Below are 15,921 nucleotides of genomic sequence, written 5' to 3' on the forward strand. Positions count from 1 at the left end.
GTTCCACTGTCAGTGGAATTATGTCATCACCAAAACAGCTGACATTAATTAAGAGCTTACTCTGTCTCAGTGTGACAGGCACTGCTGACTGGCTATCCTAGCACCATCCCTAAGCCATTTCTCCTCTGCTTGTCTCAATTACTAGAAAAGTAAATGCTAACATTTCTAGCCTCCCTGGTATCTGGGGATAGGCACATTAAAAAATTTTAGCCAATGAGATGAAGTCGAAGTTGGCTGAAGTGTTGCAGGAAGGCTCTAATTAGGATGAATGTGGTTGATACCAGCTTTCTGCTTTGAATACAGATAAGTAGTCTGGAGCTGTGGCAGCCATTCTGCAATCATCAAGAAAACACCATATTTATGGCAACCTACTCTGAGACTTCTTTTTATGTGAGAAAAATGAATTCCTACTGTTTAGGGCCCTGTGTACCCAGTATTACATCATTTAAAGCCAAACCAGTCTTATGTGATAAAGCCAGGCAGCGTTCTCAAACACTTCTTAAGTATTAACACAGTTAGGATCATTTAGGGTCTTGGGGTTATTTAAGAGACCATTTAGCAGAAACTTACCAAACTAGTTATCAACTGTGTACTATATGCTATAAGATTCTAGTAATATTCCAGTGGTTTAAACTTGACTCGGTCTTTACAAACTTTTAAGCAAACTAATAAGAAGCAGAAGAATTATCTCACAGCCTTTATTCTCTATCTTATAAAGAAAAACAACAACATGGGCAGAAAATTTATAGTATATAAAGTTAATGAGTAAGTAAGTAGGCTCTATGTCAGGAAAGATTGACTAGAATCACGAACTGTATGCTATATAAAGCAGACAGTATAAAAATGGAAAAACCTGAATTGTTTTAATAATCAAAAAGTTTAATTTAACATTTTTTTTGGTAAGAAAACTGAAGATCCAAAGTCTAAAATATAGTGTTATTACTGCAGTAATTTTTTTTAAAAAAAAAGAAATTCAAACACACCTTTTGATTTTCCTGTATCTCTTCCCTCATGTGTTGATTTACAGCAATTCTGGTCAGAGATCTGGGAAAATAAATACAGATATAATTCATTCTTCCTTAAATGTTTAGGACTAATCTATAACTCAATTTAATATAATACTTTGGGAGTTCCTGTTGTGGCTCAGTGATTAATGAACCCAATTAGTATCCATGAGGATGCGGGTTCGATCCCTGGCCTTGCTCAGTGGGTTAAGGATCTGGCATTGCCGTGAGCTGCGGTGCAAGTTGCAGATGCAGCTCAGATCCTGCATTCCTGTGGCTGTGGCACAGATTGGCAGCTAAAACTCCGATTTGGCCCCTAGCCTGGGAACCTCCATATGCCACAGGTGCGGCTCTAAAAAGATGAAAAATAACAATAACACTTTGTATGAGCAACTAAAATCTCTAAAAGCTTCATGACTGAGAAGTGTACATTTCGGGGAGTTCCCGTCGTGGTGCAGTGGTTAACAAATCCGACTAGGAACCATGAGGTTGCGGGTTCGGTCCCTGCCCTTGCTCAGTGGGTTAACGATCTGGCGTTGCCGTGAGCTGTGGTGTGGGTTGCAGACGCGGCTCGGATCCCGCGTTGCTGTGGCTCTGGCGTAGGCCAGTGGCTACAGCTCCGATTCGACCCCTAGCCTGGGAACCTCCATATGCCGCAGGAGCGGCCCAAGAAATAGCAACAACAACAACAACAAAAAGACAAAAAAAAAAAAAAAAAAAAAAAAAAAGAAGTGTACATTTCCATACAGTCTATTTGACAGGTGGTTCTTGGCTTTCACTTGGTATTTGACTCAGTCTCTCTCAGGTTGAAGAGAGGAATCCTGGAAACCAATTCAACCTGCTTCATTCCCAGAGAGAGAAAGCATCCCTGAGTTCATGGAGTAATGAAATATCAGAGTGACTTCAGACAAACGTTCAAGCCTACAATGTGGCCATCAGGCAGTATTAGCAAAGTTGCCAAAAAGAAAAAAAAAAGTTTTAAAGGTCAACCATAAATTAAGAGCAGAGTTTAGCAACAAAAGCCATGAACAGTCACACTGACTGGCTGCCAAAAGAGCTAATTGACTGTTTTCCCCAAACTAGAAGTATTTCACTTTATTTGTATTTGATCTAGTAATTTCAAAAGCTGCTGTTAGTTGATGGCAGTGTGGCTGAATTTATCTATACACACAAGAATTTCATATTTTAATATATAAATACTGACTTCTCAAATTGATTGTTTAAAATTGACTAAAAAAGTCACATCAATACATTCATTTTTAATCTGTAAATAAGGGGACAAACCTATTTTCAAGGTATCATGGAAAGGTTCTTGGTATCCTGTGGCCAAGAGTCTACTATTTTTTTTTTTATCTTACAGGGGTAAAGACTATCTAGAGTTAAGAATCAGTAATTTGTTCTGTGGATAAATGTACAGAAAAGTGTGTGAGGCAAAGAGAGGGCCAATGACTATTCACTGCTTAAGAAGAGGTGCTGAGAGTACAAGGATGCTCTCCAATTTCGCTCAGTAAAACACTACTGCTGCACTTGCCCTATGTTGTATGTCTTTAATATAAGCTAATGCAGTTTGCATTTTACTGGTTGCTTATAATTTTATATTGTTATGCCTAACCAGAATACAAATGCTTCAAAGTCATGTTATTTTGTAAATCCCTATAACAAACACACAGTAACCTGAATTGTATCTATTGGTTGCTTCTAGATATGCAAATGTATTATCTGTTGAACTGGAAGATGTGTTTAATGTAATATTAACATTTCTAAAAGAGTTCAATTAGATATCTTACTGGCAAAAAAAGTATTCCACAAAATATTCCATACAATTAAGACATTACTAACTGTATGGAATCTGAAAGGGAAGGAACACAATTTGGCCAGACACTGGGCACAGATCTACTCAGAATAATACTTTTCATCATCCTCCATAAGGGAAAGAGAAAAGTGCCCCCCTTATTACATGTTGATTAAACCAGTTTTGTCTTGGATTACCATGTCTCACTGTTTATGTTTAAATAATTTTTAAATTTTTATTATTTATTTATTTATTTATTTGCTTTTTAGGGCCACACTTACAGCACATGGAAGTTCCCAGGCTAGGGGTCCAATTGGAGCTGCAGTTGCCTCCCTATGCCACAGCCACAACAGTGAGAGATCCAAGCCGCATCTATAACCCACACCCCAGCTCACGGCAACTGAATCCCCAACCCACTGAGCGAGGCCAGGGATTGAACCCGCATTCCCAGGGACTCTAGTTAGGTTCGTTACCACTGACTCGCAGGGAACTCCTAAATAATTTTTAAAATAAATCACCTCTTCCTTTACATTTGCTTCTAATCTAAGAGTTCTATTCTGCAGTGTGTATACAAGGCATGCACAAGCCAATACTCTGCTCCAGTGTGTGTGGGGGGAAAGCCCAGTATACACAAAGAAGAGAGCCTGATTTCATGAACACTATATATACTAGAATTCACTGACATCATTATGTTACTTGAATTCAGCTATTTTCATAAAATGTATTTCATGGAAAGAGTTCTGGCTATAATCAATTCAATAAACTTTAACATACCTGGCTTTTACAGGGAAGTTCTGAGAAATGTCTTTCATTAATTTTATGGCATCATAAACTGGAGTGGACTTTATCTGAGAAGCTGCTTGAAAACTAAGATCTGAAAAGAAAAAAGTATCAGTAAAGAATGTAGCATAATATTAGACCTTAACAGACATTTCCATGTAATTTAAATAACCCTTCTTGCCATACATTCATATATAGACACAGTAATAAACATACGTATAGACCATTATTCAGAGGGGTTTTTTTCCCTCCCTTTTTTGGGCCGCACCTGCAGTATATGGAAGTTCCCAAGCTGTGGGGCTGAACTGGAGCTACAGCTTTTTAATGCATCTCATTATTTCTGGGCCCCTATTTAACCCCCAAACCTACTTAACTACTCAGGCCCCAAGCTGGAAATGTTAAAATCACCTTTGATTCTCTTTATCTCCTAAGTATTTGCTAAATCCAGGCTTCCTCTCTATGCCTTCTACCGCAGTTATAGTTCAACCTGTCATTAATTCAATGATATTTTGACTAGATGTCCTGTTTCTAGTCCAGTCAAACAGATCTTACACAGACACTAGGGAGGTTAATTAAAACTAAGATAACTATGCATGTTCTCTGTTTACCAGCCTTCGCAAGAATCCTGTCACTTACAATTTTCTAAAATATTGCTCCCTTGGAGAACATTTTGTAGAAAAAAAGTGGACTGCTGCTTGTCTACAGTTGGAGGAATTGGGGAGAAATGGAGTATTTATAGGTATGTTAATTTCTTTTTAGGGTGATGAAAGTACTTTAAATTGACTGTGGTGACAGTTAAAGAACTGTAAAAATATACTAAAACAGACTGAATGACACGTTTTAAATGGGTGAACTTGTAGAGTATGTCAAGCATATTTCGATAAGCTATTAAAAAAAGTTGATGACTGACAGAATTATAGATTGCAGAGAAAAAAATGACATATTCCCATGACCCACTAAAAACTACAAATAATAAAAAAGAAAATTACAAACTAAACAGAAAATTTTAGTTCAATCCAAGCTAAATTTTGGTCTCAAAATATCTGCTTATAGTATGTCAGTACGGACTTTATTCTAAGCTCAGAGTGAAACAGGTAATGGTCTATTAAGACCAAAATTTTAAAGAGAAGAAAACTAAGATTTTGTTCTGATTTCTCCTGACTCACTGGTCAGGATTTTTAATCAATACTACAGATTCACTGAAATGTGATTTAAAATGTGAGAAAATACATGTATGTGTAACTGGATCACCATGCTGTACAGTAGGAAAAAAAAACTGTATTGGGGAAATAACAATTAAAAAAATAATAATAAATCAACTGAACAGAAAATAAAATAAATAAATAAATAAACAGCCCCCCTCCAAAATACTTGAGAACCTATAAGGTAACTCATGCATACTTTAAAAATGATTGAATAATATCAAGTAACTGCATGTCATATAACTTTAAATCTTAGAAACACAAAAATATAATTTGCTTGATGAATAACCTTATAATTAAATTTGTATCTCCACAAAAAGTAACATACATTAGTCACATATTATTACCGCCTATGAACTAATTTATATTATACAAAACAGGGATCAGTTACCAATATGCTGTGTTAAAGCAGACTGAAGTACTGTACCTTGTAGTTCCCAGACTTTCAAAGGCATCATTTCTTTATTACTCTCAATAAGGTATTTTTGGAATGTTGTCAGATTATCTCTAAGATCTGAGTATCTTTCTCTGTATTAGAATATTAAGTAATGTTAATTATCATCACCTACTACAAATTACTACTATACACGCAATATATTTTTGAAATTAACTCTTCCAAATACTTAGACACTAACTGTTCATCAAGATAACAACAGTGATGCAGTTATACCCACAGAACTTAAAAATAATGAGAGCAATGGGCTTGTCTACTTTTTTTTTTAATGTATAAAACAATACAAAAAATCTGGATGGATATACTCTCATTTGTTAACATTACCTGTGAGGGATCCAAAGGTGAGAGCAGGATTATAGTTCTTATTTAAATTCTTTTTTTTGGAGTTCCTGTCGTGGCGCAGTGGTTAACGAATCCGACTAGGAACCATGAGGTTGCGGGTTCGGTCCCTGCCCTTGCTCAGTGGGTTAATGATCCGGCGTTGCCGTGAGCTGTGGTGTAGGTTGCAGACGCGGCTCGGATCCTGCGTTGCTGTGGTTCTGGCGTAGGCCAGTCGCTACAGCTCCGATTCGCCCCCTAGCCTGGGAACCTCCATATGCCGCGGGAGCAGCCCAAAGAAATAGCTAAAAGACTAAATAAATAAATAAATTCTTTTTTTTTTTTGCTTTTTTTAGGGCCTCACCCATAGCATTTTGGAGGTTCCCAGGCTAGGGGTCAAACTGGAGCCATAGCTGCCGACCTACACCACAGCCACAGCAATGCAGGATATGAGTCAACGTCTATGACCTACACCACAGCTTGCCAGATCCTTAATCCACTGAGCAAGGCCAGGAATCAAACCTGTGCCCTCATGGATGCTGGTCAGATTCGTTAACCACTGAGCCACAATGGGAACTTCCGTATGTAAATTCTTATCTTAACATTTTATAAATTACAAGTATTGCTTTTATAATTAAAAACTATTTTATAAGGAAAGATATTAATGCTTCCTACACTATATAGACTTTATTTCTAAAAAAATTCATTTTTGAAACTTATAAAAACTTAAAGATAATTTTACCTATTAAACATATAATAGGTATCTTTTAGAGAGTGCTAAATAATAATGTAGCAGAATGGATTTTACTATACATATAATAAAAACTATAACTTTCTTCCATTTCTCATGAAATCAAGAAATAGTACCACTTCATTTTATTTATTTATTTATTTATTTTTTAGGGCCACACCTGTGGCATATGAAAGTTTCCAGGCTAGGGGGTCGAATCCACATCCTCATGGATACTAGTCAGGTTCATTAGCTCTGAGCCACAACACGAACTCCCCACTTCTTATTATTCGACAGAATTCTTTTAAAAAACCTTTAGCTATCAGCACAATTTATAAGTAAAATACATTTTTTCAACAGGAAAAAGAAATAAATATTTTAAAAAGCAAGATGAAACATAAATATGCAGAACATATATACGGAAATAGATTAACCTTATGGTTAACAATAAATAAATGTACTACAGTATCAATAACCTGAAATTTTATTACAACTGGGACATTCTGAAAATGAATCAACACTGCTCTTATAGTGAAAAAGTAACAGAACTTCTTCTTTTTTTTTTGCCTTTTCTAGGGCTGGACCCGCGGCATGTGGAGGTTCCCAGGCTAGGGGTCTAATCAGAGCCGTAGCTGTGAAGCCTACACCAGAGTCACAGCAACGTGGGATCTGAGCCACATCTGCAACCTACACCACAGCTCACGGCAATGCCAGATCCTTAACCCACTGAGCAAGGACAGGGATCAAACCCACAACCTCATGGTTCCTAGTTGGATTTGTTTCCACTGTGCCACGATGGGAACTCCCAGAACTTCTTAGAAAATAAGTTCACTATAAATTAAAATAACCACTCCTTTCTCAACATTTTAGGTTACAGAGTAATATTAAGTTTATAAGAGCTATGATATCTGTCTTTCATGATTAAACATGAGCTTATTGATACTTTCACTGCTAAAATTATTTATGTAATTCAGGCAAAAATACATTATTCATACAACACATAAAGCAAAAGGTTTTTGCCTACATCAATTAATTGTGTAAAAACTACCTTGAGTACTTCCTATTAAAAAAACCTAATACCCAAAGGTTCCAAAGGCTTTTGGGAATACATACAATTTATTCCCATAAATAGTTATTCTTTAAAAAGAATAGAATTATGGGATTCCAAGATGTGAAACACAGCTGGAAATGGAATAAAAATGCATTGTTATCTACTAAATAAAACTTTCTTAAAAAGAATCAATTTTACAAGATGCATTAACTTTTTAAGGCCACTAGTATACACCTTGTCCCATATACAACAGAAATACAACTCAAAATGTATAAATCAACATAGTTACCTACTCGCCAGGAGAACTGACCTAAGTATCCTTTATAAATAGTTGTAATAATAAGAACTAAAGACATTAATTAAAACTTTATTTAAAATTTTGTCTTTATAATGGAATCACAAGCTTTCCCTTCTCATAAATAAGAAAAACTACACAAAAAACTACAACAGTCCCCATCCACCAACATTCAGAGTACACTCACCATCCTATTCCTTGTCTTCAATCAGAGATGCAGGAAAAAATGGGAACATAATTTTAATTTTTGAAAGGTGACATACAGATGTATAAGAAATTAAGACCAGATACTAAAAGGTTTTTTTATATGGCAATCTGTGGCACAGAAATTTAGGGAAATCAACATTTTCTTGTTTTGAGACATAAAAATTTTTATTTTTTCCATGCTAAAAATCCAATATTAAACATGATTTTTGTAACCATTTAGATCTATAAAATACTCTAGGGGCACAAAACTAACCTCAACAAATTTAAGAGTACAGAAATTATTTCAAATATCTTCTCTGACCACAATGGCATGAAACTAGAAATCAAGCACAGGAAAAGAAATGAGAAAAAATTAGCTACATGGAGACTAAACAACATGCTACCAAAAAACCAATGGGTCAATGAGGAAATCAAAAACGGAAATTAAAAAATTCCTTCAAACAAATGGTAATGAAGACACAACCATTCAAAATCTTTGGGATGTTGCAAAAGCAGTGCTTAGAGGGAAATTCATAGTGATACAGGCCTTCGTCAAAAAAGAAAAATCTCTAATCAACAACTTAACCCATCACCTAAATGAAGTAGAAAATGAAGAACAAACAAAACCTTAAGCCAGCATAAGGAAGAAAAACATAAAGATCAAAGAGGAAATCAATAAAATAGAGATTCAAAAAACAATTGAAAAAAAATCAATGAAACAAAAGTTGGTTCTTTGAAAAGGTAAACAAAATTGACAAACCTCTGGCCAGACTCATCAAAAAGAGCAGAGAAAAAAACCCAAATAAACAAAATAAGAAATGAAAAAGGAGAAACCACAACAGATACTGCAGAAATACAAAAAACCATAAAAGAATACTATCAACAATTATATGTCAACAATTGACAACCAAGAAGAAATGGACAACTTTCTAGAGACTTACCACCTGCCAAACTGAATCAAGAAGAAATAGATCAACTGAACAGACAGATAGCTAGAAATGAAATTGAGTATGTAATAAAAATATTCCCTACAAAAAAAAGTCCAGGACCAGACAGCTTCACAGGCAAATTCTACCAAACATACACAGAGGAAATTATACCCATTCTCCTTAAACTTTTCCAAAAGGTTGAAGGAGAAGGAACACTCCCAAAGATACTCTATGAAGCCAATATCACCCTAGTACCAAAGCCAGACAAAGACACTACCAAAAAAGAAAATTATAGGCCAATATCTTTGATGAAGATAGATGCAAAAATTCTCAACAAAATTTTAGTCAACCAAATACAACAACATATCAAAAAGATCATATACCAGGACCAAGCGGGATTCATCCCAGGTTCACAAGGATGGTTCAACATAAGCAAATCAATCAACATCATACACCACATTAACGAAAGAAAAGTCAAAAACCACATGATCATCTCAATAGAGGCAGAAAAAGCATTTCACAAAGTCCAACATTCATTCATGATAAAAACTCTTACCAAAGTAGGTGTAGAGGGAACATACCCTAACATAATAAAAGCCATTTATGACAAACCCCCAGCAAATATAATACTCAATGGAGAAAAGCTGAAAGCCTTCCGGCTAAAATCTGGAACAAGACAAGGATACCCACTGTCACCACTTTCATTCAACACAGTATTGGAAGTCCTAGCCAAAGCAATCAGACAAACAAAAGAAATAAAAGGTATCCAAATTGGAAGCAGTAAAATTGTCACTGTATGCAGGTGACATGATACTATATATAGAAAACCCTAAGGACTCCACACAAAAACTACTCAAACTGATCAACAAATTCAGCAAAGTAGCAGGATATAAGATTAACATTTAGAAATCAGTAGCATTTTTGTATACTAACAATGAAATATTAGAAAAGGAATACAAAAATACAATAAATTTAAAAATCACACTCCAAAAAATCATATACTTGGGAATAAACCTGACCAAGGAGGTGAAAGGCTTATATGCTGAGAACTATAAATCATTTATCATGGAAATTAAAGAGGATTCAAAGAAATGGACAGATATTCCATGCTTTTGGGTTGGAAAAATTAATACCATAAAAATGGCCATACTACCCAAAGGAGTCTACAGATTCAATGCAATCCCTATCAAATTACCCAAGACATTTTTCACAGAACTAGAACGAACAATCCAAAAATTTATATGGAACCATAAAAGACCCAGAATTGCCAAAGCAATCCTGAGGGGGAAAAAAAAAACCAAGCAGGAGGCATAACTCTCTCAGACTTCAGGCAATACAAAGCCACAGTCATCAAGACAGTGTGGTACTGGTACCAAAACAGATATACAGACCAATGGAACAGAACAGAGAACCCAGAAATAAACCCAGACACCTATGGTCAATTAATCTTTGACAAAGGAGGCAAGGATATAAAATGGGAAAAAGCCAGTCTTTTCAGGAAGTAGTGCTGGGAAAATTGGATGGCTGCATGTAATCAAAGAAACTAGAAACACCCACACACCATGGACAAAAATAAACTCAAAATGGCTTAAAGACTTAAACATAAGACACGACACCTTCAAACTCCTAGAAGAGGACATAGGAAAAACATTCTCCGATATCAACCTTACAAATGTTTTCTCAGGCCAGTCTTTCAAGGGGACAGTTAAATAAAAGCAAAAATAAAGCAATGGAACCTAATCAAACTGAGAAGCTTTTACACATCAAAGGAAACCATAAAAAAAAAAAAAAAAGACAACTTACAGAATGGGAGAAAATAGTTTCAAACGATGCGACAGGGGCTTAATCTCTAAAATATACAAACAACTTATATGACTCAACAGCAAAAAAGACAACAACCCAATTGAAAAACGGGCAAAAGACCTGCAAAGACATTTCTCCAAGGAAAATATACAGATGGCCAACAAGCACATGAAACAATGCTCAATATCACTGATTATTAAGAGAAATGCAAATCAAAACTACCTCACACCAGTCAGAATCGCCATCATTAATAAGTCCACAAATAACAAATGCTGGAGAGGGTGTGGGGAAAAAGGAACCCTCCTATACTGTTGGTGGGAACTTAAACTGGTACAACTGTGGAAAAAAGTACGAAGAACCTCAGAAAACTAAACATACAACTACCATATGACCCAGCAATCTCACTCTTAGGCATATATCTGGACAAAACTTTCCTTGAAAAAGACACATGCACCTGCATGTTCACTGCAGCACTATTCACTATATCCAAGACATGGAAACAACCTAAATATCCATCAACGGATGAACAAATTAAGAAGATGTGGTATACATACACAATGGAATACTACTCAGCTATAAAAAAACAAACAAAATAGTGCCATTTGCAGCAACATGAATGGAACCAGAGACTCATTCTGAGTAAGAAAGAGAAAGACAAATACCATATGATATCACTTATATCTGGAATCTAATATACGGCACAAATGAACCTTTTCATAGAAAAGAAACTCATGGACTTGGAGAACAGACTTGTGGTTGCCAAGGGGGAGGGGGAGGGAGTGGGATGGACTGGGAATTTGGCGTTAACAGATGCAGACTATTGTCTTTGGAATGGATTAGCAATGAGATCATGCTGTGTAGCACTGGGAACTACATCTAGTCACTTATGATGTAGCATGATGGAGGCTAATGTGAGAAAAAGAATGTATATTTGTATGTGTGACTGGGTCTCTTTGCTGTACTGTAGAAAACTGACAGAACACTGTAAATTAGCTATAATGGAAAAAATAAAAATAAGTTATAAGTCAAAAAAATGATTCTATACATTTTGTTTTAGTTTTTAGCCAGAGATAACTTTGATCATTTTCATTTCTCTAATCACACTCATTATCTTATGGAATTAGTGATTATTTTTCAATTCTGTGCTTTTTTGCATTAACCATGTGTTACTTTTATAGTAAAAACAATAATAGGTACGTTTTAAAAATGAGAAACATGTGCCAACACAGCATACTGAATCGATGCCTTAAATATATGTTTAAGAGTACAGTAATATAATTTCATTTCAATTGAGACTTACTTTAGTTTCCCAAAGAGAAATCCTTGAACTTCATTTGTTTCAGTCTTATCTTCTACAGAAGTATTAGTCACAGCTATATTTTGGAAACAAAAATATTTCAGACTGGAAAAGGAATACGTACTGAAAAATCAGAAAAATCCCAAATCAAATTCCATTTGTTTTACCTTGTTTTTCTTTCATGGATCAGTTTAATGATACATCAGCATGCTCTTTCTTTTTAAAAAAGCTTGATTATTACATATTTAACAACAATAATGAATGCTCTATAGATTATTTCTTTTTTTATTTATGTATTTAATTCTTTTCTTTTTAGGGCTGCATGTGCGGCACAGGGAGGGTTCCCAGGCTAGGAGTCGAATCGGAGCTGCAGCTGCCAGACTACACCACACACATAGGAACACGGGATCTGAACTACGTCTGTGACCTACACCACTGCTTGCAGCAACATGGATCCTTAATCCGCTGATTGGATACTAGTGGGGCTCCTAACCCTCTGAGCCATGATGGGAACTCCTATTTATTTATTATCATTTTTTAGATCATTTCATAGTTAAGTTCTATCTTACAACCAGAATGAAAAACCAAGGGACCTACAACAAACTATGAGCTTATTAGCTTTCAAGCCAGAGATCCAAACCCTAAGAGATACAGGAATTCTCACATACTTCTGACACCTTTAGATATAATCCAGAAATCTTTAGAAAGACACCAAAACTCATGGCCTCAAAGCATGAGGATCTATTTTATGTTCATTTCCCTTCCTCTCTTTTACTTACCAGATAATTACAGTCCACAGTGTGGTAAGTGGTACTTAGGGATTCTAAGAATCTGCCCCTTTCACAGTATGGGCCGTGCTCCCTCAGAGCTCATCAAGTACCTTCCTCCCCTCTTCTTCACCTCAGGGTCTGGACCTCTCCGACCACCGCTAAAAACCTTGGGTGCTTTGATCCCGGCTTCCTTTCCCTCCCTGTCACTCATTCATCAGGCAAACAAGTATTGACTGCCTTCTATGATGCCTGATGCCTGCTGGATAGACACCAGGATGACAGATGCAAAAGACACAAACCTTGTTAAATGGAAAAGGGGGGACAAATAGACAATTTTAATAAGACTGTTTAAAATTCTTCTGAAAGAAAACACAGAACATGCGGAATATAGAAAAAGCAAAATCCTCCTCTAACAGAGGAGGAAGACAGTCATCTGAGAGGTTCTCACTGAGTATACAATTCTCAAGAGATGAGCAGACCTCGGGTGAATAAAAGAAGTGAGCGAGAGGAGGAAGGTTTCAAGCAGAAGCAACAGCACACGCTAAGGGATGAAAGTGCTCTGGAGGAGCCGTAAAGGCTTGGCACAGAGCCAAACATGGAGGCATCCAAGGAACAGAAAATTATTCTGTGTTATAGGACTGAGTTACAGGACCACAGGCACAAATGAAAGGGCTAAGAGAGTGAGAAGGCAGAAAGAGGCCAGGCCAGGGGGTGAAAAGCTTTCTCTGCTTTGCTCTAGTACTTGACTTTATGAGGAGGTTACAGGGAACCACTAAGAGATTTTAATCGGTGGAGTCATGAAGTCAGATTTTCATCATAAGAAGTTTAATCAGAAAGCACTATGGAGAACAGACTGATTCTTCTATCCAGGGGGCTAAGGGCACTGAAGAGGAGGTCAGGTAGAAGCTTAATACACATGGACAGAGGAAAAAAAAAAAGAAATGAACTAAAGAAGTAGCAACTAGAATGGCAAAGACAAGATATACTGCAGATAAACAACAAAATTTAGTTTGTGGAGTTCCCTCCATGGCTCAGTGGTTAATGAACCCGACTAGGATCTAAGGATCCAGCATTGCCATGAGCTGTGGTGTAGGTCACAACACGGCTTGGATCCCATGTTGCTATGACTGTGGTATAGGCCAGCAGCTGCAGCTCTGATTCGACCCTTAGCCTGGGAACCTCCATATGCCATGGGTGTTGCCCTAAAAAGCAAAAAAAAAAAAAAAAAAAAAAAATTGTGCAATTTGTAATACAGATAATACATGAGATCACACGACTTTTTAAAGACAATTCTACAAGCCCAAGGACAGCTAGAAAATGCCTTATGTTCCTACCATGACTACTAAATAAGATACTAAATTATAAAGCAATGTAGGGCTTGATAGTGTAGCTCTTCTACTATACTTTTTAAGTAAGTCTTTAACCAGCAGGATTTAAGTCACAGTAGCACAGATGTTGATCTGCGGCACTTTCAGTAGGAGTGGCTAGGGCTAAGTTGTGATCAGGGCAGGGCCTCCAGGACCAGATCCTGAATAAAGAAGCAAAATGAAGCAGAAACCACATCCAGGAGCATATAAAAGAATGACTTAGAAACTCTTAACCAAGAGTTTGTTAGGTGTAAATACATTTCTGATAAGCCACGTAATAAAAGGTTTCCGTAGACTCTGAAACAGTCTTTAGTGTTTTCACATGTCCAGAGCCCTTCATCTAGAGCATGCATTTAGCACACAGAACACAGATTTGTGGATCACAAACTAATCGATTAACTTCATCTAAACAATTCCCAGGCCTCTCCCATCCCACTTCAAAACAAAAACACATCATTATCCTAACTTCATTATATATGAATGCCTTAGACTAAGCTTCATAAGGCAGTGCTACCAATGAGTTGCAGGCAAGATACTTACCCCCCAGGACACCCCTTGCCCCCAGGGGGTGACTGGTCACAGCACAGGCCGGCCAGAACTCCTGGGTCAGTCACTTCTAGCAGCCTCATCTATTGTCTCTGTGTACCCTACATATATTATCTATTTTATTTTTTTATTATCAATTTTAATTTGTTGCTGGAAATGGTTGGGAAGCTACTGGGTATAAGCAAAATAATGTGCTACTTCCAATTTTTGAAGAAGTTTTTGAGAGCATGATAATATTAAATATATTTCTTTTAGTTTAAAATTAAATTCTAACAAGGAACATGCCTATCCCATCTCCAGCCTCAAATTAATGCATGTAGGATTAGAATCATTATTTTTGTAAAAAAACTGAAGTATGTAATCTCCAAATTTTCACCTACTCAAATACAGAGAGTAAACTTACTTTTGACTTGAGTATCATCCAGCGCTTTGTATTCCGTACTCTTAATTGCTAGCTCCACACCATAGCCAGATAAGTACATTTTCTGTGAGGCTGGTTTCTGTTCAAACACATTTATTTAGGAGAAAAAAAAGAGAGAAAGAAACTATTTAGTCAAATATGTGCCTGTGAATTCAGTATGATTGTGTATTAGTACAATAGGGTAAATTACTAATACTGAAGTTTTTCATTGTGAAATACTGCTATTTGAGGGATATTGAACTTTCTAGACAGTTTATCAAAGAACTAGAATTTGGTTGCTGACCATTTCTTTCTAAAAACTTTGTCATGACTCCAATGTTTTAATTATTCTTACAAAGAAAAAAAAAATCTGACCTTTTTCTGTTACACAATGGTAATTTTCCCATCTTTCCCATGATTTAATTAACTGAGGATCCAATGCAATCAAATTTCAACAAAGCTATATTCTTTTTGGGGAACTACACAAGATTTGCTAAACTAGTAAATACCATTCATTTGCTAGCTGTTTGGCTGTAGGACAGCTATAGAGTTTCACAAAAACAAATATTGGGAAGTAGAGGCAAAGGAGATAAAAAAACCTCAGTGCCTTGAACAATGTAATTAATTCTCTGTTTTTCAATGATTAAAATACATAAAATGCCACAAATTAATACCTATTCTTCTGTCAAGTTGCTTAAAACTGAGTTGACTGAAGTATTTGTGATCAGAATTTAGTACCTTATTTTCTTTTGCTTTTCTACGAAGGGCAAATATAAAACCTATTTCTAGAGATTACCCTGTCGAGGAAGAGAAAAGTCACATTTTTTCAAAAAGGAAATAACCTGGATGAAATTCCAGACTGAAATTCTTATCATTTGTGCTACAATCATTACCATTTAGCATCTTCTTTCATAGGTTAGAAAACCTTTCATTTTCTTTCTTCTCTAAACTTCTCCTCCAAAATTAAAAATAAGTATATAACTAGAGTGACTATTCC

The 15,921-nt window shown here is 36.1% G+C and overlaps 1 protein-coding gene across 4 annotated transcripts in view; it reads right to left on the reverse strand.

Annotated features, from left to right (window-relative positions):
• Window positions 1-15,921, reverse strand: part of UGGT2 (UDP-glucose glycoprotein glucosyltransferase 2) — a 171,828-nt gene that overhangs the window by 124,771 nt on the left and 31,136 nt on the right. For all 4 annotated transcript variants that reach the window (XR_014819754.1, XR_014819755.1, XM_021065792.2 and 1 more), the window contains 5 exons: window positions 14,928-15,024; window positions 11,845-11,917; window positions 5,206-5,306; window positions 3,571-3,670; window positions 984-1,044 (listed from right to left, as the gene is read on the reverse strand). Coding sequence is in view for 2 of the 4 variants with exons in the window: in XM_021065792.2 (XP_020921451.2) it covers window positions 984-1,044; window positions 3,571-3,670; window positions 5,206-5,306; window positions 11,845-11,917; window positions 14,928-15,024 (432 nt within the window). In the remaining 2 variants the exon portion in view is untranslated. The remainder of the gene's footprint in view (window positions 1-983; window positions 1,045-3,570; window positions 3,671-5,205; window positions 5,307-11,844; window positions 11,918-14,927; window positions 15,025-15,921) is intronic.

The sequence above is a fragment of the Sus scrofa genome, chromosome 11 (genome assembly GCF_054392235.1).
Source record: "Sus scrofa isolate SSC_HxYL_T2T_F1_AM1 chromosome 11, Sscrofa_HxYL_maternal_Yorkshire_Landrace_v2.0, whole genome shotgun sequence".
Taxonomy (NCBI): Eukaryota; Metazoa; Chordata; class Mammalia; order Artiodactyla; family Suidae; genus Sus; species Sus scrofa.